This window comes from Myotis nattereri (assembly GCF_964212035.1).
Source record: "Myotis nattereri genome assembly, chromosome: 13".
Classification (NCBI taxonomy): domain Eukaryota; kingdom Metazoa; phylum Chordata; class Mammalia; order Chiroptera; family Vespertilionidae; genus Myotis; species Myotis nattereri.
In genome coordinates, this window is record NC_138088.1 from 39,785,623 (window position 1) to 39,810,993 (window position 25,371).

The 25,371-nt window shown below is 44.4% G+C and overlaps 1 protein-coding gene and 1 pseudogene across 2 annotated transcripts in view; one reads left to right on the forward strand and one right to left on the reverse strand.

Annotated features, from left to right (window-relative positions):
- The window catches only part of BLNK (B cell linker), a 73,707-nt gene extending 53,152 nt beyond the window's left edge, over positions 1-20,555 (reverse strand). The window contains exon 1 of the mRNA XM_081104369.1: positions 20,348-20,555. Within this exon, the coding sequence (XP_080960495.1) occupies positions 20,348-20,394 (47 nt within the window). The 5' untranslated portion in view covers positions 20,395-20,555. The remainder of the gene's footprint in view (positions 1-20,347) is intronic.
- LOC308528663 (heterogeneous nuclear ribonucleoprotein A0-like) lies at positions 1,694-2,514 on the forward strand (annotated as a pseudogene). The gene has a single exon. The product of its transcript is annotated as a heterogeneous nuclear ribonucleoprotein A0-like (transcript).
- Positions 20,556-25,371: the final 4,816 nt, after the last annotated feature.

The window sequence follows — 25,371 nt, forward strand, 5'->3', positions numbered from 1 at the left end:
CTTCCATGGGTGATAATCCGAGGCAGCCTCCCAAGGCTGAGTTGGCACCCCCAATGCCATTCACAGATGCAGGTGCTAAGGCCCAGAGAGGTCATCCTGCTTGTCTCAGATCACACAGCTTTGAGAGCCTGCTCCTAATTTTGCCTGTCATTAAGGTAGCACAGAAATTTGGCAGTGCGGCAGCCTTAAGGAATGTCCTGGGTCAACCTCCTTGCTTGTAAGGGAGGAAACTGTACTATAGGGAAATGTTGCCATTATACCCTGTTTTTTTCCCTTTCCAGACATGGCTGGAGTCTTCCGCTAGAGGATCGGCTTTTCCGTGGCAGGGATTTCTTCCACAGCCCGGAGCCACAGTCACAGGCAGAGCCCAAGAAGCCACGCCAGTCAGACTCAGTTAATCAACAGCAGCAATGGTGAAAGCCAGCACTTACTGAGCATGGATTATGTGCCAGGTACTTTGCAGGCATTATCTCATTTAGCCCGTACAATTCTAGGTAGGCCCTATAATCATCCCCATTTAAGAAAATTGGGATAAAAAATAACCACATAAAAATTACCACCTTAGCTATTTTTATGTGTACAGTTCAGTAGTGTATTCACATACACATTGTATATGCACATTGCTGTGATTATCCCAGTTTTATAGATGAGAAGTTTTCTCCAGGAAGTTAAGTAATTTCCCCCAGGTCCTTCACCCAACAAACGACAAAGATGGGACTCAAAGTCAGGCTATCTGACATGAGAACTGTGGGGAGCCGATATAAGGTTAAGCCTCAGACTGACCTGTTGGCAAAGTCACAAACAAGTCTTCTCCGAGTCTTAAACAACCCAATCCGAGAGGTGGCCACTGATTTACATGCGCTGTCATTTAAAAAGTAAAAATGGGGGAATTTGCCGGAAGCCGGTCCACCCTTGCTGCTTGACGCAGTCGCTGCAGGGAAGAAACATCTGCACAGCTTATGTTTCAAGGGACCTGGCGTATATGGCATATGTTTGCTCCCCCTCTTAGCACTATGTGTTTTAAACAGACCCACCTCCCCGAGAAAGGTTGTTTCCCCAGGTGGGGATTTTTTTCCCCTGGAGTTAGGGATTAACAGGACTAAGGAAGGGAATAAATCTGTAAAACCCCTTAACTAAGTGCCAGGCGGGTACTTAATCACTTTAACTACGAACAATCATGCTTAAGCTACATAATCTTTACTTAGGATAATCTCCTTCAGTTACTTCCTTGTAGCTTAATAGAACAATAGAGTAACGTTGGAATGGAGATAAGAAACCCCTAACCTTTGGGATAGAATGAATAGGATTAAAATCAACTGGTATAAATACAGATGTAACAGGACAATAAAGACAGACCTGGCTGTGTTGATCAAGTGAACCCTGCCTCCGTGTCAATCCTTCTTCGCAGACTCTATCCACACCTTTGGGAACCCCTGGACCTGCTGGCCTTGATAGGGGTTGGGAGGTGGCGGAAGCTGGGCCTTGGTTGTCTTCCAGTCTCCTCGGCTCGCCCTCTAGCCGGCATCTCTCCCCTTCCTTCTTTCCCTTCCCTCCCCTTCCTTCTTTCCCTCCCCTGTCTGTGATCAGCGGTGGCTCCAGCAACCGCTGGGCCCCATCTGTGAAGAGGCCTTAGCCAACGATAACAGCGACACCTCGGAGCTCGCAGGGCGGGGGGGAGGCCCGGGCCTTGGAGATGGAGAATTCCCAGTTGTATAAGCTGTTCATCGGCGGCCTCCATGTGCAGACGAGTGAGTCGGGCCTGCGCGGCCACTTTGAGGCCTTTGGGACCCTGACGGACTGCGTGGTGGTGGTGAACCCCCAGACCAGGCGCTCCCGTGGCTTCGGCTTCGTGACCTACTCCAACGTGGAGGAGGCCGATGCTGCCATGGCCGCCTCTCCCCATGCCGTAGACGGCAACACGGTGGAGCTGAAGCGGGCGGTGTCCCGGGAGGATTCGGCGCGGCCCGGTGCCCACGCCAAGGTGACGAAGCTCTTTGTCGGGGGCCTGAAAGGAGACGTGGCCGAGGGCGACCTGATGGAGCACTTCTCGCAGTTCGGCTCCGTGGAGACAGCCGAGATCATTGCCCACAGGCGGACCGGCAAGCCGCGCGGCTTCGGCTTCGTGTATTTCCAGAATCACGACGCGGCGGACAAGGCTGCAGTGGAGGTGAAAAAGGCCGTCCCCAAGGAGGAGATCCACTCCGGCGGAGGCGGCGGCGGCTCCCGGTCGGGTCGGGCCGAGGTGGCCGGGGCGGCGGTGGTCCTGATCAGAACGGCCTGTCGAAGGGCGGCGGCTGCAGCTGCAACAGCTACGGCGGCTACAATGCCTACGGAGGCGGCGGCGGCGGTTCGTCCTGCAGCGGAAGCGACTACGGTAGCGGCTTCGGCAGCTACCATCAGCACCAGTCCTCCTACGGGCCCATGAAGAGCGGCGGCCCAGGCGGTCGCAGTCACAGTGCACCTTACAGAGGTGGCGATGGCGGTGGGGGTGGTTATGGAGGCAGTTCCTTCTAAACAAAATTTTAATGTCCGTGTTGACTTTAGGGGTAGCTGTTTTCAACAACCCCAGGGTCAACTCCTGAGTTCCTTTCCCTCCCACCGCCTTCCCCGTTTGCCCTTGGGGGAGCCGCTTCTAAGGCTGCTTACCCTTAGGGGTATTGCCCTATCTGCCTGCCACCTCGCCAAGATGGACTCTGCCCCACCTACACATTTTTGTGTTAGTTATTGATAGACTCTATTTTTTTATTATTACTTGGACCTTGGTCGTTTTTATACTAGCAAAATGTCTTGTTTTAATTTGTGTGTTTTTTGGGGGGTGGGGGGAGGGAGTGAACTTGCTGATTCTGTAGCCAAAACCTGGGTGGGGGGTTAGTTTACTTTGTTGTAAGGACTTGATACCTGGCTACAGCGTTTTCTATGAAATCTACTTGGATCCCAAGCCTGAAATTTGGAAGCATATGTACAAAAATCATTTTTACGTTTTATTTTTAATAAATCATTGTGTTTGACCGTAAAAAAAAGGAATAAATTCGTAAAACCCCATAACTAAGTGCCAGGCAGGTAGTTAATCACTTTAACTATGAACAATAATGCTTAAGCTACATAATCTTTTTTAAAAATATATTTTATTGATTTTTTACAGAGAGGAAGGGAGAGGGATAGAGAGTTAGAAACATCGTTGAGAGAGAAACATGGATCAGCTGCCTCCTGCACGCCCTCTATTGGGGATGTGCCTGCAACCAAGGTACATGCTCCTGACCGGAACTGAACCTGGGACCCTTCAGTCTGCAGGCCGATGCTCTATCCACTGAGCCAAACCAGTCAGGGCTAGCTAAATAATCTTTACTTGGGATAATCTCCTTCAGTTACTTCCTTGTAGCTTAATAGAACAATAGGGTAACCTTGGAATGGAGGTAAGAAACGCCCTAACCTTTGGGATAGAATGGATAGGATTAAAATCAACTAGTATAAATACAGATGTAACAGGACAATAAAGACGGAACCTGGCTATGATGATCAACTGAACGCTGCCTCCGTGTCATTTCCTTCTTCGCTGACTCCATCCACACCTTTGGGAACCCCTGGACCTGCTGGGGATGAACCCCAACAGAGAACCTGTGCTCTCAACCACCCGTGGGTGTCACCTTCTAACTTGTTTCAACTTGGTCCCTAACCAGGGCAGGTGACCAGCTGCCTCTTTGGGACCTTCCTCTCTGTCCCTGCAGAAGGCATCTAGTCCCTCTGCCAGCCATGTACTTTTTACTGGGGACATACGTGCCCTTGCTTGGTCCCCAAGGCCAGACTTGTTGCTGGAGGGAAGCATGGAATCTTAGGGCTTGTTGCAGTCTTTAGGGAGGGGCAGAGAGAAAAGAGAAAGGGACCAATGACCGGAGGAGGGGGAAAGAGAGATGGCGATGTATGCAGGTGGCAGGAGGGACTGTGGCACGAGCTCTCTGGTGTCAGAACATGCTCAGAAGTAAAGGCTGGGAGAGAGAACCAAGATGGCGGCATAAGGTATAAACCTATGCGTGCTGCCTCCCACAACAACATTGAAACTACAACTATAAGATGAAACAGCTATCATCCAGAACCACGGGAAAGCTGGCCGAGTGGAAGTTCTACAACTAGAAGGAAAGAAAGAAGTGCATTGAGACTGAGTAGGAGGTGCAGAGGCACCAAGAACAGATGTACAAAGGCGGGCGCCAGGCGGCTGCACCTGGGTGCTCGTTTTATTTTTTCAATCAGAAGGGGATACAAGCTCTCGAATGCACTGAGCTCGTTTAAGGCGAGATTCTGAGGTCCCAGACTCCTACAGGGAGAAACTGGACTGTCTTGTAGCAGGTTAGAAAGCGAGGGTGGCCTTCTCGCAGAGCTGCTCGAAGGGATCATTGTTGCTGTGGGGGCGTTGCACTTGGGGACTCAGAGACGCGGAGTCAATCATGGAGACGCGAGGAGTCGCCGCTGATGACAACCATTGCTGTTTGCTCTGCCCTGGTGATTCTCTGAGACCCCACCCCACTCAATTTACATCCCCACCCAAGCTGTGCCAGTGGCCAAAGGAATCACTTGTGCTTTTGCAGCCTAACCCAACAAACTGCAGCTGGGTCAGAGAGCTCCAAAACTTCCAAATTCCAAACAAAGAAGAGAAATCTGTTGATATCGCTGTAGCTCCTGCTGGGTGGACCCACACAGTGGTTGACTTGGAGATCCAGGAGTCAGGGTACCCCTGGTCAGATACTAGATTTCAACTCCTCACATCTATAAGGGACACACTCAAGAAGCAGACTCAGTGAGCACCAAAGCCCCACTGAAGCAAGTCCTGCCCCATAAGGGTGTCTCCAACACAGCAGTTCTTCCACTATAGACACAACGGGTCCTCACAGTCAGCCAAAAATGCGGAGACAAAGAAACATGTCACAAATGAAAGAAATGGAGGAAAGCAAACTAATGGGGGGACATAGAGTTTAAAACCACAGTTATAAGGTTACTCAAGAATCTTCTATGAACCTCCGAGGAACTTAGTGAGACCTTCAAGGATCTTAATGAGAATGCCAAAAAAATGGAAGAGGACTGGTCAGAAATTAAGCATACACTGACTGAAGTTAAAAATAAAATACAGAGATCCAACAGCAGACTAGAGGATCCCAAGAATCAAGTCAAAGATTTGAAATACGAAGAAGCAAAAAACACCCAACTGGAAAAGCAAAATAAAAAAAGAATCCAAAAATATGAAGATAGTGTAAGGAGCCTCTGGGACAATTTCAAACGTACCAACATCCAAATTATCAGGGTGCCAGAAAAAGAGAGAAAGATACTGAAAGCATATTAGAAGAAATCATGACAGAAAACTTCCCCTATCTGATGAAAGAAATAGACTTACAAGTCCAGGAAGCGAAGAGAACCCCAAACAAAAGGAATCCAAAAAGGACCACACCAAGACACATAATTAAAATGCCAAGGGCTAAAGACAAAGAGAGAATCTTAAAAGTAGCAAGAGAAAAACAGTTACCTACAAAGGAGTACCTATACGACTGTCAGCTGATTTCTCAACAGAAACCATGCAGGCCAGAAGGGAGTGGCAAGAAATATTCAAAGTGATGAATAGCAAGAACCTACAACCAAGATTACTCTACCCAGCAAAGCTATCATGTAGAATTGAAGGTTAGATAAAGAGCTTCACAAATAAGAAAAAGCTTAAGGAGTTCATCACTATCAAACCAAGAATATGTGAAATGCTAAAGGATATTCTTTAAGAAGAGGAAGAAGAAGAAAAAGGTAAAGATAAAAATTATGAACAACAAAGTGACAACAAATAAATACCTATCAACAAGTGAACCTAAAAATTAAATCAGAATAAACTGGTGAATATAATAGAAGCAGAGGCATAGAAAGGGAGTAGACTGACAATTCTTGGGGGGAAGGAGTTGTGGGGGGGTGCGGGAAGAGATTGGACAAAAATCTTACACCTATGGATGAGGACAGTGGCAGGGGGTAAGGGTGGGATGGGAACCAGGTGGAGGGGAGATATGGGGGAAAAAAAGAGGAACATCTGTAATAATCTGAACAATAAAGGTTTATTAAAAAAAAAAAAAGAAGTAGAGGCTGGAAGCTGGAAGGGGGCCTGAGCACCACAGCCTCGTGTGTCCTTTCTCAACACCCTGGTCAGAAAGACAACCGAGGAGTCCTTGGTGGAGTGAATGCGTGCACGTTGCACATGAGCATCTCACAGCCTGGGTTGTCTTACTAACCACGTATTAAATGGGGAAAGTAATTTGCAAGTTTTTCCAGACACTCTGCCATTTTTTTTCTTTCCCCTACTGGGATTTGCAAATATTTTGTGGTAGTCTTTGGCACGTCCAAACTGCTGATTTGGGTTATAAGCAGACAGAAACTGGGCTGACTGGGCGCAACCATGAGTAAGGATGATTATACTAAATCCCTGAATCCTTAAAAAAAACAAAATCCTGGAATGCTTTACCCTATCAGAGGCAGCTAGGCATGGGGCACATCACCCTGAACCAATGAGATGACAAGGAAACCATGCTATATTAGCTTTTAAATTTCTTAGAAGATTTCATTTGATGTGACACAAGTTGTCTGGCTTTTCCTGTCCCTGGTTTTATGGGCAGGAGCCACTGGGTCCTAAAGGGCTTTCCTTCCTCTTCACACTGAGTAAACCTACATAATTCTAGAAAATGAATGTGTTCTAAGACTTTGAGTATGTTCTTTTCAAAATTAACCTAAGGGGGAAAAATGAGTCGTAGCTGTGTGTACATGGTACACCACTTGTCTGGGCATCCATTTGCCCAGCTAAAGTATTTTCAGGGAGTAAATAGTATGGGATGGTATTTCCCATGTACTGGAAAAAATTGACTCAGTTAAGCTCATTTCCCTCGGCTCTGCATAAAAGGATATTGGGGGCCTTGGCCAGTTCGGCTCAGTGGATAGAACATCGGCTTGTGGACTGAAGGGTCCTGGGTTCGATTCCAGTCAAGGGCATGTACCTTGGTTGCAGACTCCATCCCGGGGCCCTGGTCGGGGCGTGTGCGGAAAGCAACCAATTGATGTGTCTCTCTCACATCGATGTTTCTCTCTCTGTGTCTTTCCCTCTAATTTCTACTCTCTCTAAAAAATAAATGGAAAAATATCCTCAGGTGAGGATTAACAGCAACAAAAAGGATATTGGAGAACATGATGTGTAGGGATTGAAGTAGAAGCAACCTTTTAATTACTAAAAACCATTCAGAAATGTTTATTGATAATACATTTTTTAAACATTTGAAACAATATCTAATTGGTCAAATAAGAATATGATCATGGGTCTCTTAAATAAACTATTTTAAGGAAATATGGAAAATTTCAATATCAATTTTTTTATTGTGGTAAAATACACACAATATAAAATTCACCATTTCAAAGTATACAATTCAGGGGCATTTAGTCATTCCCAATGCTGTACAATCACTGCCACCACCTAGTCACAGAACACTCTCGTCACCCCGGAAGGAAACCTCATACACATAAAGCAGTCTTTAGCAATTTTGAAGCAGGTTCTTTTTCCATCAACTGTTGGGGTATTTGCATGAATCGTTTTTGTTTTAATTCTGTTAAGAGGTTGTCTTCAGAATTCATCAGGCATGTTAGGCCCAATCATCTGGGATTGACTTGGCAACTGTAATGATCTTTGAATGTGGAAACGATGTGAAATCCAAAGTCTTTCCATTGTAAAAAGAGAACTTTGCCCATGAACAGGCTAAAGAGGCTGTTTAAAGGGCAACATAGTCACATATGGGTAAGAGGTTCAGTTTTCCAATGACTTAGTATTCCATTTTCCATCTTCCTTTTTTTTTTTTTTTTTTTTGGAAGTACATTTCTCATGTTTGTATTTGATTCTCCAGTATTTATTTGCACTACAGGAAAATGACAATTTCGTTCCTGTTCAGTATTAAATATGGACATTAACATGCTTTATGTGCTTGAAAGATTATTCTTCCTTCTGCAACGTTTTACACTTTGAACAAAGTGAAGTTGTCAAGTAAACAACAACAACAAAAATTGAACATGGAGGACATTTCTTCTGACTTTGAACTCTGATCCTCTAGTCCAGCGGTTCTCAACCTGTGGGTCGCGACCCCTTTGGAGGTCAAACGACCCTTTCACAGGGGTTGCCTAAGACCGTCGGAAAACACATATACAATTACATATTGTTTTTGTGATTAATCACTATGCTTTAATTATGTTCAACTTGTAACAATGAAAATACATCCTGCATATCAGATATTTACATGACGATTCATAACAGTAGCAAAATTACAGTTATGAAGTAGCAATGAAAATAATTTTATGGTTGGGGGTCACCACAACACGAGGAACTGTATTAAAGGGTCGTGGCATTAGGAAGGTTGAGAACCACTGCTCTAGTCCAAGTACCCTTAGTCATGGCCTCCCTGGGAATTCCTTTACATAGGGAATTGTTGCCTCCTGCTCTGACCTTTCCTTCTTTCTTATCACCACTTTCTTTTTTTTTTTTTTCTTTTTTTTTTATCTTTTTTTTTTAATATTTTTTATTGATTAAGATATTACATATGTGTACCCTCTACCCCCCCTCTCCCCGCTCACCCCCTCACCCCCCCGTTGTCCGTGTCCATTGGTTAGGCCTATATGCTTGCATATAAGTCCTTTGGTTGATCTTTCCCCCTTGCCCCCACCCTCCCCTACCTTCCCTCCAAGGCCCGACAGTCCAATCAATGCCTCTCCGTCTCTGGATCAGTCCTTGTTCATCAGTTTATGTTGTTCATTATATTCCACAAATAAGTGAGATCTTGTGGTATTTATCCGCTCTCCAGTTCCATCCATGCTGTGGCAAATGGTAAGAGTTCCTTTTTCTTCTTCCTCTTCTTAAAGAATACCTTTCAGCATTTCATATAATGCTGGTTTGGTGGTGATGAACTCCTTTAGCTTTTTCTTATCCGTGAAGCTCTTTATCTGACCTTCCATTCTGAATGATAGCTTTGCTGGATAAAGTAATCTTGGTTGCAGGTTCTTGCTATTCATCTCTTTGAATATTTCTTGCCACTCTCTTCTGGACTGCATGGTTTCTGTTGAGAAATCAGCTGACAGTCGGATGGGTACTCCCTTGTAGGTAACTGACTGTCTTTCTCTTGCTGCTTTTAAGATTCTCTCTTTATCTTTTGCTCTTGGCATTTTAATTATGATGTGTCTTGGTGTGGTCCTCTTTGGATTCCTTTTGTTTGGGGTTCTCTGCGCTTCCTGGACTTGTAAGTCCATTTCTTTCACCAGGTGGGGGAAGTTTTCTGTCATTATTTCTTCAAAAAGGTTTTCAATATCTTGCCCTCTCTCTCCTTCTGGTACCCCTATAATTCTGATGTTGGTACTCTTGAAGTTGTCCCAGAGGTTCCTTACACTATCTTCATATTTTTTGAATCTCTTTTCTTTTTTCTTTTTCGGTTGGGTATTTTTTGTTTCTTTGCATTTCAAATCTTTGACTTGATTCTTGGGATCCTCTTGTCTGCTGTTGGATCTCTGTAAAGTATTCTTTATTTCAGTCAGTGTATGCATAATTTCTAATTGGTCCTTTTTCATGACCTCCATGGTCTCACCATACTCCTTGAGGGATTCATTAAATTTATCGGCGGTTTCCATAAAATTCTTGACAAACCTTATAAACGTGGCCTTGAACTCTATATCCAGTCGTCTGGCCTCCTCCATTTCTGACAATTGTGACCTGTTTCTCTGTCTCCGCATTTTGGCTGCTTCCCTGTGTTGATAGAGTGGCCCTGCGCGCCAGGTGTCCTGTAGGGCCCAGTGGCTCAGCCTCCCCAGTTACCTGAGGTGGACACTCTTGGTGCACTCTTGGTGTCTTGGTTGTTGTAGGATCACTGGGAGGAATTGACCTCCAGGCCAATTGGCTGTGAGAATCAGCTGTGTCTGAAGTGGGAGAACTTCTGTGCTGAAGACACCCTTCTGGGGCAAGACTTGCTTCAGTGGGGCTTTGGTGCTCACTGAGTCTGCTCCCTGAGTGTGTCCCTTATGGATCTGAGGAGTTGCAATCTGGATGGTCCCCCTCTGACCACTGGATACAGTGGCTCCTGGATCTAAGGAGGTGCTAATTCAGTCCCTGCCTGAGGCCACACAGCAGGAACTACGAAGAGGCTCAGCTGTGAAGCAATGCAAGCCGCTGCGGGGCCTTGGGCCTTCTCTTGGAAGTTCCGGGTCTGGCTGGCCCGGCTGCAGTTAGGTAATTATCAGGTTGCAAAGTTCTGGGGCATTCACATGCAAAAGCCTCTGCCGCAGCCCGGGTGGGGCGTGGTCTCAGGGAGTCAAAGGGCGTAGAAAGAAGCAATGGCTGATTCTCCGCGCCCGGAGTCGCGCGTCTCAGTGTCCTGGTAACGGCTGCAAGCACCTCTGAGGGAAAGCGGCCCTCAAGTTCGCCCGCTGCCGCCTGAGAGAGCCGCCTCTCCCCGTATGAGTCCTAAGTCCCCAGAGACTTCCCAGAACCGGAGATCAGAGCAGTCAGGAGCTTGTGATTCAAAAAGACAGCCGCGTCCTCAGGTGCCACCCCCTTTCCACGCGCGCGAGCCGCCGCCGCCGCCGCCGCCGCCGCCGCCGCCGCCGCCGCCACCGCCGCCGCCGTACCTCTGCACTCAGCCTCCGCAGCTCCTCTGGCTCTCAGCGTGCTTTTCTTTTCTTCTAGTTGTAGAAATTACACTCAGCCAGCCTTCCTGTTGTTTTGGACGATGTTTGCTCCGTCCTTTGGGCTAATTTTCAATTGTTGTGGGAGGCGACTATTTCCTGGTGTTTATCTATGCCGCCATCTTAGTTTCTCCTTATCACCACTTTCTTGAACAATGTTCCATTCTTTCAGCTAACAACTGTTGGTTGAGCCACCTCAGTCTGAGCTGGCTCAGATCATTGATTCCTGCCTGGGTGTTAGTGACAGATAACACTAATGCCTGAGCCTGTTATACTTCATGCTGTCTAATTCTGATCCAAGAATCAGAGACACTGCCTTAACCAACTGGATGCCATGCTAATGACACAATTTGGGGCATCAGGAAAGCCCAGGCTAGGAGGATTTTAGGGGGACATTCACTGAGCTCTCTTTCTAGTCAACATAGTTACTATTGCAACACCCCCATTATGGTATATATTATCATTCCCATTTTCCAGCTGGTAAAGATGAGGCTAAAAAAGATCTTTTCAAAGGCCATGAGCTCGTAGGTACAGAGCAAGTACCCAAACCTAGGTCTGCCTGATTCCAAAGCTCATATTCTTTCCAGAACAGCAAATACACCCCTCTGAGCACTTCTTAAATTACACCACATTGATCCTGTACACTCAGTCCACAGGTAGGACTAACTCTGCTCCTTATAACTCATTTTCAGATTACATTCGTGTTCATTATCGTGGGAGCATTCTTTATTTTATTCATTTATTTATTCAGATAGAGCAATGCTTTACTCACATGGAGAAGAGATAGAGCAAAATCAACATCAGTGGTGTGCAATGGTCCCTTGTGGCTAACCCCAGCTCCCTGCAGCCATTTGGCCTGCAGGTAATCCTCTCTCCTGAAAGGCAGTGGTGTGCCTGAGGGCCATTGCCATACTTGCCTAAGCAGAACAAAGGAACAGGAGCACTCCTTGAGCATGAAACAGGGAAAGATATTCTCAAACAAGGTGATAAGCTTGGCACAGCCTGCAAGAACTCCTTATCTCTTGGTAAGGAAGTATTCCAGGCCCAAGGGCCATTCTTATGTGGTTGAGTGGGTCTTTGAAATACTGCATGTGGGAGACTGCCTCGCCCAACAATTCTTTATTGGAATTACTTGATTAAATGTCTTTCTTCCCAGTGGACTTTGCATTCCTCAAAGGCAGTGACCAGATCAGTGCTCGCTGTACAGTACATGCTCAATAAATGTCTCTTCACTGAAGAAAGGAAAGAATGAGGGATGAATGAATGAAGCCGTGAATTGCCGATCAGACAGCTGTCAGAGGAGAGAGGGGTTGGGAGGCTAGATGAAAGAGGTGAAAGGATTAAGAAAAAAAACACCCATATATATATATAGCACATATACACAGGCAAAGATGTGGTGTTAGCCAGAGGGAAAGAAGGTTGAGGGGCTAGGCGGAGGTGGGCAAAGGGGAGGGGGGAGAATGGGAACAGAAAGAGACTTGGCTTGAGGCAGGGGGCACACAATGCAGTGTGTAGATGATGTTTCCTTGAGTTGTACACTTTGCAACCTATATGGTTTTATGAACCAATGTCACCCTAAGAAATTCACTTAAAAAACTTTTAAAAAGAGAGAAAGAAGGGGTAAAAAGAGAAGGCAACCGCAGAGGTGCTAGTCTCAACACAATAAGACACCTGGAAGAGACCTAAATTTAGCACCTGGCCAGTGGGAGAATTCTTTAAAACTGTACATCAAACACATCTGAGTAAGCGTGGGATTCAAGTTTGGACCTGGAAACATGTAAAAGCCTGAAATACTGACAGCATGATTGGGTAGGGCTTCACTGGGGATCCTGACTAGTAAACTGGTTGCCTTTTAATTTAAAAAAATGTCTAGTAAGATTTTAGAATACAGACTAAGTTAGAATGTTTAATTGGCCAGTAAATGAAACAGGGGAAAAAATGCAGGGTGTGGCCTACTCATCTTCCCAGCTGGCATACATTGAGGTGTAGTTCTAGAACAGGCTCTGCTGGTGCGAGCTTGAACAGGTAACTTCACCTCTCTGGGCCTTGGCTTTCTTACCTGAGAAATAAAGGGGCAGAAGAGATGGCCTCTCAGTCCTGGGCAGGTAAACCTCTATGATCTGAGTAGGGGCTTCCCCATTGATGTCCATGTCCCTACGCATTGTGGGGGGAGCAGGCTCAGCCTCATGGCTCGTGGAACCCGTGGCCAGCACTGGCTACATAATTTCTGGGGCCAGTGTACTATGAAAATGCAGGGCCCCTTGTTGAGTATTATTCAGAGTTTCAAGACTGTGGCAGCATGGCATTAACCCCAGAATGGGGTTCTTGGAACATGGGCCCTGTGTGAGTGCCTGGGCACACTACCAGGGAGCTCACAGGCCCCTGCTGCATGTGGGAAGGGATGCTGTCTGGATGGAGTAGGTCTGGGGCCCCAGCTAGCCTGGGGGAGGCAGGAATGCCCCTGGGGTTATTAGTTCCTTTCTCAGGAAAGTGGCTAATGGAGAAGCATGACTCACCAGGGAGGTACATGTCCCTGAAGCTGGCTTCCTTGCCTTACTTTTGAAATTAGCACTGCAACAGCCATGCTGGGCTGAAGGAAAGTGGCTTATTTGGGGACCTAGACCAGAAAGGGTTATAAAAAACATTGGAGTTAAAAATAAGCCTGTAGGTGTAGCTGCCCACAGATGTCCTTTTGGAAGGGAGGTAGGGTGGGGACAGGTAGGAGAAGGTGGGCCAGACCAGGAGAGCAGGGGCCTGTGGGAGGAGCTCTTTGGGAGCAGACAGCCCTCAGCTGTCAGTGGCAAGGCTATTTCTACAGTTGACAAGAGTACTGAAGTCCTTTTAGCTTGGAGGCAGAATCTGGGATTAACCAGGAGCCTGGAGTATCTGACATTACATCAGACAGCAGCCCCGTGCCAGCCTGCATCCCTCACATTCCTGATAGCACAAGAGAATCAGGAAAACTGTTTTTCTGACATCTGGATAAGATCAATACCAACTTAAGAAGTCATGGGGAATGGCATAGGGGGAGATAGAGGATTGCTTTATAATAGAACTGAAATAAGCATGTGTGTGTGTTTTAAGCTGCACCCTCAGAACCCATCCATGATTTTCACAAAATATAGATCATTGGTCCCAGGGAGACCCAGAGGGTGAATGCTGCAGCTGAAACTATCCCAGATGATAGTTTCCAAAGTCATTCCTCGCAGACACAGCTGCAGAATCTTCATATGTGATGGAGAAGACATTAAAGCAGCGGTTCTCAACCTGTGGGTCGCGACCCCTTTGGGGGTCGAACGACCCTTTCACAGGGGTCGCCTAAGACCATCGGAAAACACCTATATAATTACATATTATTTTTGTGATTAATCACTATGCTTTAATTATGTTCAATTTGTAACAATGAAATTGGGGGTCACCACAACATGAGGAACTGTATTAAAGGGTTGAGGCATTAGGAAGGTTGAGAACCACTGCATTAAAGGATAGGCAAACAAATACCTGTCATCTCCCCTCCATGCCTTGATTTGTCTTTATCAGGAAGTGTTCCACCCATGGACCTCAGGGCAATGCAAGCTGCTCCAGGACAAGAACAGGATGTCCACCTCTGTCCAGAATTTGGCCATTGGGTCAGATCTGTGAGCCCTTAGGCTTTTTAATAGCTATGTCGTTACTTTCTATCCCAGCTCTGAGGGTTTCCACTGAAAGAAACCAAGTCTACTTACAGAGGTAGAAGCAGAGACTATTCCAGGAGGATCTTATGTCTAGAAATTATTTCCTGCTCCCATTTCTCTACCCAGGAGAGAACAACATGTACCTCAATGGTGCATATAGTTCGTGGAATCCAGTTTTGTTAGAAACAAAGTATTTTTTTTTTTTTGAAAAAACAAATCATTAAAATATAGGCCCAAGTACTTCTAGCCCTTTCCCTTGGCAACCCTTCAGTCAAACCATCCCTGACCAAGGAAAATCAGTCCAGTGAGCAGAGGCTGCATCCATTGCAAAGTTACATATATTATGTTCTAAACTTTAAGTACATACTGTCGCTATAAAAATATGCAAATGGATATGTGCTTCTTGGTCTGAATCAGAGATTTTCAGCAGTAGCACTATTGACATTTTGGGCCAGATAATCCTTTGCGATGAGGACTGCTCTGTACAATGAAGGATGTCTAGAAGCGCCCCTGGCATCTACCACTAGGTGCCTATAGCACCTCCCTCCCCAGTTGTGGCGATCAAATGTCCCTAGAGGGCAAAATTGACCCTGGTGGAGAACCACTCATCTCAATGATGCAGCTATGTCTAGAGTTTATTAAAAAGCCAAAGAAAACCATCCATTGTTTCAATTTCCCTATAACAAGCTGTCATTTACTTTCTCTTTTTTTTTCTTCTAAACTGTATTCTTTAATAAGCCTAGATTCTTTGATGTCATTGCATAAGGGCAATAGTTAGATCCTCTTTGAAAATGAACTAAACTAGTAAATTCTACAGAAGAGGTTAGTCATCTGGTGGGGTGTGGGGAAAGAAGCAAGAGATTGTCTGTAAATGTGTGTCTGAAGCATTTGGTACCAGCCTTGTCTCCTCTAACCCAGTGATGTGGGAGGCAGGGATGGAATGTAATGCGGTTCAGTTCTTGGAAACCTAATTAATTGCATCATAGCCCATTTGGAGATCGGTTGCATAGAGGAAGGACTTGTTCAGACATGGCACACAGGTGATCATTGGATTTGGGAGAGGGCGTGCCTTGGATATGTGGACTCTGGTATAGATTTTCCTGGCACAGCCACGGTGAGAAAGAGTGCCATGAGTTTTCTTAACTGATGATTCTGAGATACACACACACATAGTAAATTTCTAATAATGTGGCTCCTGTGTGGCTTTTCCATAAGGACAAAGAGGCTTTGTCTGAATAGTCCATCCATCTGTATGACACACGATGGCCCAGCTAAGAGGATTCTCAGATGACACAATGCAGTGTGAGGAGAATGGAAGCCTATCGGATCTCTATCATCAGAAGTGGTGCCTCCTTTTTGCCTTCCCACATCAGCACTGGCCTTTAACCCAAGCCAGTGATGAAGGAGAGGAGTGATGCCCCCAGACACGTGTGTGCTCAAGACTTGCTCTATCCACCGTGAGCCCCTGAACAAATATTCTCAGTGTATTTCAGTCCATGTTATTTTATTTGGTCTTTACAACAAGCCTGTGAAGAGGGCATCTCTAGTTTTATTTGACATTTGAGGAAACTGAGGCTTAGAGAAGTTGAGTGACTTCCTCAGGGCCCATGGTTAGTAACTGGCAATTGGAGTTCAGCCCTTTTGGGCTCCAATTGCATTGTCCTTCTAAATACATCAGTTACCTTCTAGATACTCTTACCTGGATGCTCTCTAGAATCCTCTGGCCCCAGTGTTCAGAGGTGGGCAGTTTCAACAGATTAAGAAAAGAGTTTGAAAACAGCTTGTCTCAAATACGTGGATAATTCATTCAGGAAAAGTTCCTGAGAGTCATGGGATAAAATAACAGTGCTAGGAAATGTAACATATGTTAAGCATGGTCTCCATGCTTAAAGGATCACAGAGTTGAGAGGGACTTTGGGAATTATCTGGCCCAAACTCCTTGTTTTGTAGATGTGGGGCACAGGGGAGATGAAATTCTATTCAGGATGCTGTGGTAGAAAAGGAAGATAAGGGCATATATGGAGGCATCACAAAGGAAAGATTATAGGGTGTGGTAGGTGATGGAGGTGCAGAGAGAAGGATGACTTTGGGTTGATGATGAAACTATTGACAGAAACAAGGAGGACCAGAGAGGGCGCTAGTGCCAGAATGGTGAAAAGAAGGTGAATTTGTTTTTTCCGGAAATTGGTCTGTCAAGTAACTAGAAACTCCAATTGAGAATTCCAAGACCTGAGAAGAGAAGTCATATCCCAGAATTTGTTAAATCAGATCTCCAAGGGAGAGTCCTAGCATTAAACCCAGACACCCATGACAGGGCTCTGTCATGCTCAACAGTTGCATTAGCCTCTTAGATTAAGGCGGAGGAGGGGTGTTTCTCACATCTACAGTCCATGCAAAGCTTAATGCCACAAATGTCAGAATCAACAGGTAAAATAACCAAACTAGCCAGAAAGAAGAACTGAAACTAACATGACATTTATCAATGATCAATGTAAAGTCCCATGTTTATGTTCAGAAAATCAATTGCATCCTATGGAATTAACAAGAATAATAATATTGGTATTAATTAAATATCATTTTAAAACTACCATTTTAAAATCCAATATTACAATGTGCCAGATTCACTATGTGTCACTGCTTCACAAAATAATTTATTTAATCCTTTCAGCAGCCATATGAGATCGATACTGTTATTATCTCTGTCTTATCAGCTGCAGAAAAGAAACTGGGACCAGGGAGATTAAATAAATGTACCTAAAGTTAATATGTGTCAGTCTGACTGAAAACTACTGTACTCTTTAACCAATAAGATAAGGACTGTGGAAACTTGGCTTAACCAGACTCACGTCAAAGACCCTTTGCATTTGTAAAAATAAGTGAACATGTGTTTTCAGGTGCTTCCAAGAACAATACAACAGCACAGATGATGAGTCTCCGGGAGGATATTAAAAGTACAAAAATATAAAATTTCCTTTTAAACTAGTTTCACTAACTTGAAAAGAACATAGTCAATGTAATCAGGATTGTAAATTTCGAATGTTTACCTAGAAGTGTAAACTTTTTATGACCATAGGAATGTTTACTGTGGGAGAATTGAGAACCCAGGTCTTAGCTGGGTTTCTGATGATATAATTATCTCATAAAATCCAGGGAAAATTATGGCTAATAATAAACTAGAAGATCCTGAGGGTTTATGAATTACTACTAACAGAGAAACCTACTTTCTGTAGTGCCCCAATGGGAGAGAAAAGGGGCGAATCTGTGCTCACACATTTCTGTGGTCCAACATAACTTAGCCACCTCACCGTCCTTAGTTCTTCCATAGCACAGTCTCAGGGTGATACTGATCCCCAATGGTGTTCATCGAGGAACCTTCTCTTTCTCCTTCATTCTGAGGATCCCTTGTTTCTTTCCAATCCTGTCTTCCCTCCTTTCCTTGGCTGATTCTGTTTTTCCTTCATTCCTGGTCACTTCTTCTGCTCCAGTTTTTTGTTTTTTTTTCAGCCCTTGGAATATATCCCCTAGGTCAGGGTCATCCCTTTTAGCCACCCTTGATAGATACTCACTATCTTTCTATGTTTGTGACTAAGAATTTAAGCAAAATCTCATATAAACTTTGATAATCCTAAGAGTGTATATACACAACTCTCCACTTATATTGTCATCTGGTGCCAAATAATTGCACAGTTAGACAACCTTTTGAATTGATGTTAGCCAGTTGGGACAGAGGATTTAAACCACAGGGATCAAGTATTTCATTTACCTATTTCTCACTCTCCCATGTAATTACAGAAAAAGAGGTAAGATGGTGCTTTAAGTCCATTGTGCTTACAATTTCATTTCTTTCAAATGTTCCACGTTGACAGTGCACATTTTACCAAAATGGGCCAATTCTGTAAAGACAACTGAGTAACCAAGTGGAAAAAAAAAGTTATTTCTGCCTAAGCTGATGAGTGTAGTGTATGATTATCCACAATATAATTTTGTTTTTCTACCCCATAATCTATGGGTGTATATTAACTATGACCACTCTATGATCAAGCTGGATTTTGTCCCAGAGGGAGGGACCATCTAGTGATTTAGGTTCTATTGCTTTTCTTTAAATTCCCATTTGTATTTCCTGAAAGAGGTTCTAAGACTTAGTATAGCTCCAGGTTGTGGAATATCTCTAAGAATGACCTATAAAAACCCTCCTGCTCATTGGAGAGAAGCCCTAATATCCATTCCTTGTTAGTTTCTTTGGCATGTCTTCCCTACCTCTTCTTCCCTTTCCCTCTTCACTGCTGTGCCCCAGATCCAGGCCTGCAACACTATATGCTTGGGTTACTTAACTGCCCCCATCTACTGAGTCTCCCTGCCTCCAGTTTCCCTCCCACTCCAGTCCATCCTGCCAGCTTCCTATAAGTTTGCTGGCGTGACACTCTAACAGTGTAACCCATTCTCCAACCTTGTCCTCCCTGTCCTTTGTAATCTGGCCCCACCCCATGCATCTAACCTTATCGGGAACTTCGGGTCCTGCACGCTCTACTCCGTTGTCTGTGCTGGGCAGAAAACTCTCACTATCTCACCATGGACCCTTCTGAAGTCCAGCTCCACGTGTCAGCTTCTGTATTTCCTCCCTCCCAGGACATAATGCTTTCCTTCTATGGTTATCTTACCTACCTCTCAGAGCCTAGCTCTTCTTTCTAAAATTAAATTTATTGGGGTGACATTGGTTAATGAGATTATGTAGGTCTCAAGTGTACAAGTCTGTGCTACATGATCTGTATACCTAACTAAAAAGTTTCTGCTGAGCAAAAGAAACCACCAACAAAACAAAAAGGCAACCAACCAAATAGAAGATATTTTCAAAGCCTAGCTCTTGAAGCAAGCACCTTCTCCCTGAAACCTTCTCCAGCTACTCTAATTCTTTTCTTATATTACTACTTCCATTGTTTTCCTTGCCCCCCTCCCATGAGGGTGTAGAAACTTGAGATCAAGGGCTTGACAGAGTGCCTTCTTGTCCCCTGTCCCTGCAGATCAGCCACAGACACCCAACAACATGCCCTCAAAATGGCTGACTTAGCGATACCGCCTACAGATTTCACATCAAGTTCACCTTCAACTGCATTTACCACGCACCTATCAGGCATACAGCCCATATTCTAACTGTGAAGGGCTGTCCTTTTGCCAATGCCAGTCTAATTTCTCTTAAATTTGGTCTCAAAAGTTTTAGTTCCTTGATATTTGTAATAACTTACTTTCTACACAAGTCACAACTGTGAAAAATTGAAGTTCAAATGGTAGTTGGAATATAAAACAGTCATTGAACATTTTAAAAGTTCCAGTCTCCAAAAACCATGGTGCCCTTACAATGAGACAAAAAGAAGAGTTTCAAACTCAAAATTTGGGAAGTTATCTTTTCCATAGATCAAAGAAGTTTCTTGATTCTTGCCCCTGGGTCATTTCTGATTTATTTGTTCTAAGTGGAATTTAATAGATAATTGTTACACTGACATAAGGACATGAGAAAACCAGACCCAATCTCCCCAAAACACTTGTGATATATACCCACAAAGTAAATTAATAAAATGATTACAATAACCCTTAACATTGCATAGCAATCTACAATGAAATTGTTGAGGACCAAAGTAGACTTTTCCTTAGCAAAAGCTTGCTGTATTCAGACTCTAAAAGCTGATCTTTTGTAGAATCTAAACTTTTGACATTTTTTTTTTAAATTTTCTCTCCAGAGCTTTACACTTTTATTATTGGCAACAGCCAGCTAGAAAAAACCCACTTATTCCTACACTCTTCTTAAAAAATCCTGCCCACTTCCCTATAGCAGTTGCCACCCACTGCCTTAGAACTAGAAAGTATTCTAGGATTTCAGTTTTTCTGCGAGGCAGTAAGAGCATTGGGAAAAAGCAGAAGAAGAAGGAGAAGAAGAAAAAAAAAGTATTGATTGGGGAGAATCTTACCTCAACTTTTGACTGGCAGGGACAGTTATTTTATTAAGCTTGTCCATTCTTTTTGGTGATGATAAGAGCCACAAGTAACCGTCCAGTGGTAACGTCAGCAGTCCCTGGCCCTCCTAGGGAGTAGCATGATAAACCTTTGATCTCAAGGGCCCCAGTCACTCGAGTCTGATTTCTGAGAGTTCAGACTGCTGGCAAACACCCTTGTACCAGGGAGAAGTAAAACTTGCTCGAACACATAGCTAAGTTTCATGTTTCTACATAATCATGTGATCTGGGGAGCCAGCCAGCTTGGCTGACTACTCCACGTTGTGTAAACTTTAATAGTGAAACCTATTGGACATGCAAATTTCTTTCCAGCTGCTTTCTTTTATAACCAGATTTGTAACCAGGTCAGGGCAAGCTCTGCTGGTCACTACTTCCTGTTGTCTCAAACACATTTAGTCCTATTTCCAGCAGGTGTCACGCTGTCCCCAGCAGCTTCCTGGGCTCAAGAAAAAGCAGAATAATTCATTCCATCTGAAGGTTTCTTTGGAACTTTATGCTCATTTGCATAAAGTCATGGGTAAACTTTTCCACTTAAAGATGGAAATTATATGAAAATGGCATTTTTATATTGTTCTGCTTGTTCCTTCCACCTACCAAATATTTTTTAAAGTACTTAAAATAAACTCCATCATAAGATATATGTCCTCCTTATCAGGCTGGTGGAGTCAGGAGTTATGCCGATAGCCAGATGCTTGCAAACAAAACCAGGATGTACCCAAATGTCAGCTGAGAACAAATCCAACAATCTCCCAACAGTGCAATTCTGACATCAGGACGTTTGGAAGTTGCCTAGAAACAGGGTGCCACTCTCCTCACTGCCTTTGTCCCCTTCTGCCCTCATCCCCTGCTCGCTATCACCTGCTCACCAGACCCAGTGGAATGCAGACCTGGGAGCAGTGAGGGCATCCCAAGCACAGCGGGTGGGGCAGGAGCAGGGAGGAGGGAAGCACGCCTGGCCTGCCGGGGCTGACCCATCAGAGAGGTCCACTTCCCTCTGGAAGACTCGCCTATTCCTTTGACCTATTCTGAAAACCTCTGATTTGTTTGTCATTCAGAGAGCAGAAGGCAGTTTAGGGCCAGGGAAGAAGGAAATGAGAGGGACCATTCCTTTTATACCTAGACACACTCTCCTGTAGCGAGCAGGAATGCCCTGCTCGCCTTTGTGAGTAGGAACACATTTTCCACCATGATCCAGGTGACCAGTCCTCTCCCCAGTCTAAAGAATACACAGAAAGGACGAAGTAGAGGGCTCCCAGGCAATTCTCCTGTTACAGACCCAGGATAAAGGAGGAAGAGACAAAGGAGAGAAGGCAAAAGGAAGAGGAGGAGGAGGAGGGAGGCAGGGGTGGGGGTGCTAGAGCAGTAGCAATGGCAGAGGTGGAAGCAGTAGATGGATTTCTTCCCTCCTGAGCCTCACCTTTGTACAGAGGTTCTGTATTTCTCCAGGTACATCTTCATTATTCACATTCATGTACTACATCTGAATTTCTAGTTTGACCAGATGTTTAGGAGCTGAGTCCTCGGAGCTATTGAAAGGTAGGGCCCTTCTGCTTGGCCAAGCCACCGAATTGGCTAGTCCAGCAAGAGGGCAGACAATCTTCATAAGAAACATGAGAGCAGGTGTCGCCTGCAATCATTTATTTTCCCCAAACCAACAGCTCAATGTTCTTGCAGTGTGTCCTGAAGGAGCTCCAAAACTCCTCCCACCCTCTTCCCAGAGTTCCTAACTGACACCAGCAGTCTAGGATGATGAAGACACATGTAATGTCGTCAAGGATCAGGAAAACCAAGCTTCACTGAATGAAATGATGATAATCAGCTTGTTCCTTCTAAATAATGGTAAAGTACACCCATCGACCACTTGATTTTTCTTTCAACCAAAACTCTGCTCAGCACCTGGGCTGGCAACTTCTTATTTTCCCCAGAGAAAAAGACTGGGGGCAAGAGTTACACTTCTGCTTTTTCTTTTTACAGCCACTTGTCTTTCTTCTTTTTACTGTATTTAGTCTGACATGATAAGAATGAGAGTCTACTTTTTCAGACTGGACACGTTGCCCCATGCGGTGTGTAGCGTGACAGCCACAATGTTCCAGGCTGTCCCAACCATTCAGCAGGGGTAACCGGTTTCCCACGGAGGTCAGTGCAAGCACGGAAACCGAGGACACTGAGTCTCAGCCAACACTTATAAAAGGAATGAGATCACAGAACATGGTTTCCACAGCACATGAAGAACAACGTATCATGCCAGAACAACATATCTATGCTCACTGTGCCATGCCTCTATCTACATGGCACAGTGAGCATAGACATTGATTAATCACCAGATTAACAGATGAAAAATGGATAATCCCAACCTTAAAGGAAACTGAGAAGTCCTATACACTGCTGATAAAAATGTAAGCAGGTGTAATGACATACTTACCTATGACACAGCATGGGCCATTGACATAACTGAGCACGAAGAGTATTCCATGTACATCAAGGTCATGCACAAGAATTGTCATTGAAGCACCATTTCTAATAGAAAATAAAATAACCCAATTTCCTATCAACAAGAGAATGAATAGATTAGTTATGGCATATTCATGCAGTGAAGTACTATGGAGTACTATTACACAGTGATAAATGAGTGAAGTACAAATGCATTAGTATGGATAAATAACAAAAATAATTTAAGCAATAAAGACAAGTTAAAAAGATCATATAGCATGATTACAGTTATACTAAGGTTAAAGACATGTAAAACTAACTCATATAATTTATGACATGTGCAGATATAGTCAAACCAAGGCAGGGAACAATAAATGTAAAATTCGGGAGAATGGTTACCAAGGAGCGGGATTAGAGTGAAGGGGCACACAGGGCTTCAATGGCAATGCCAGTGTCCTATTTCTTGAGTGGTGGGTACATAGGTACCTACTGTAGCTATTAAATATTTAACAAAAACAAATGAAATAAGATCTGGACTAGAATTATGGTCCAAAGCCAGGACAGACTGTCTAAATCTCAGTTAGCTCTGTGAGATGATGTCTTGAGAACAAGAAGACAGATAATACTGAAGCTTGGGATTAAGACCAGCCCTGATTTCTCTTGGGCTCTTTTCCTTGCATCTATTAATGATAACAAACAACAACATGCTTATTGAATGCTTTCATGTTTGTGTATTCTGATGACATTCATTTTACAGGTGAAGAAACTGATTTATAGAGCCCAAAGTTATGCTACTCATCAGTGGAAGAGCTGGGATTCAAGACTGTTTCCATAGTCCTGAGGACACTGAGTCTTAGCCAACACTTATAAAAGGAATGTACATGGAATATTCTTTGTGCTCAAGAATGTACAAATGATGTACATGGAATACTCTTTGTGCTCAGTTACGTCGATGGCCATGCTGTGTCATAGGTAAGTATGTCATTACACCTGTTTCCATAGTCTAAGCTGCCAATCAGAGGGCTTTATCATTGCACAAGAGATCGTGACTCAGTAGAGGGCCCTGTGCTGGCATTAAAACACCAACTTAACCATGACCATGAGGAATCACTTAGTCTCCCTGACCTCAGTTTCTCATCAAGTATAGGAAAGGGGATTCAAGGAGAGCTCCGGCTCCTTCTTGGCATCTGGACACTGGTCCATGTGCACGTAAGTTAAATCCACCAGTGGAAGCACTCTCCATTTCCAGAAGAGAAAGCTCTGATTGTCCACACTAGATTGCTTCCCAAAGCGGGGCTAGGTGTGTGGCCTAACACAGAGCTGTGGACGTAATCTGAGTCCTCACTGGAATTGAGAGATCAGCTATTTACCCTCTCTGTCCTGCCATCCACCTGCTGATGGCTTTTCCCTTGCCAGGTCTGGTTTAGCAAACTGCCAAAGAAAGTAGACAGGGTGTAGCATTGGTACTATGCAGTATGGTTCTAACCATAACCTACTCCCATGATAGTCAGCCTCACAACAACTCTTATGAGGGGGTGTTATTATCATTCCCCATACTATGATCTGAAGCCTGAACCTCAGAAAGGTGACATAACTTACCAGAGGCCATTCATCTTCCTGACTCCTGAGCCTTAACCCGCAAACCATCATTCACTCTTTCCTCTCTTGTGCTGGCCCTACTTGGGGTGGGGATGGGCATGTGTGTGTCCTGCACGTACAATGGCCCTGGCAGCTTTCTGATGCATGTGAGCCAAAGTCGCAGGAGCTGGCTATTTGTCAGATGCAGCTTGGTTAACTGGCCAGTGCCAGTTAGGGGCCCAGAAGGAGAAGAAAGCCTGGCTAAGCCAGTGGGGAATACTCTTTGTGCTCAGTTACGTCGATGGCCCATGCTGTGTCATCGGTAAGTATGTCATTACACCTGAGGCCATGGAAAGGCAGAGAGAGAAAAAGAAATGTGGCAGATGCTGGTAGCAGTCTGTCTGTTCTCCTTTGTGGGAATTTGGGGGGCAGGAAGGGAGGAAGAAGGAAGAAGAGAACAGTTCTGTGACTTAAACAATGGGAAAAGGCTCTTTAGATCTTAAGCTTTCACTTTCTGTGACACAAATCAGTTCCCTATTTTACCTATTCAGTAAACTCAGTATTCTTTACATCAGATTAGCCTGGAGTAAATCCTCTGTATATTAGGAGAATAACTTAGAAGAAAACAGCCTTTCCTCATTGTATTAGTCTAAGTCCCTGGTCGGCAAGAACATTACAATAGCCTATAATCAGGATAGAAAATTCCTGGCCTATATGTCATCTTCACCTCCTTCCTTCTCTTTTGTCCTCTGAGCCAATCTGCCAACAAGATTCTCCTTTGTAATATTGCCACCTTTGCCCTGCTCTCACTCCAGCCGTGGCCCTCACCTGGATCTCTACTCAACCTCCTATTACTTTTCTGTAGTCAGATCTACCCCATTCTCATTTCCAGGCCTTGTTCCCAGATAAGGAAGAAGAACTATAAATGGATAAAACCAAGCCTCTGCTATATGGATATTCTTTCCATAGAC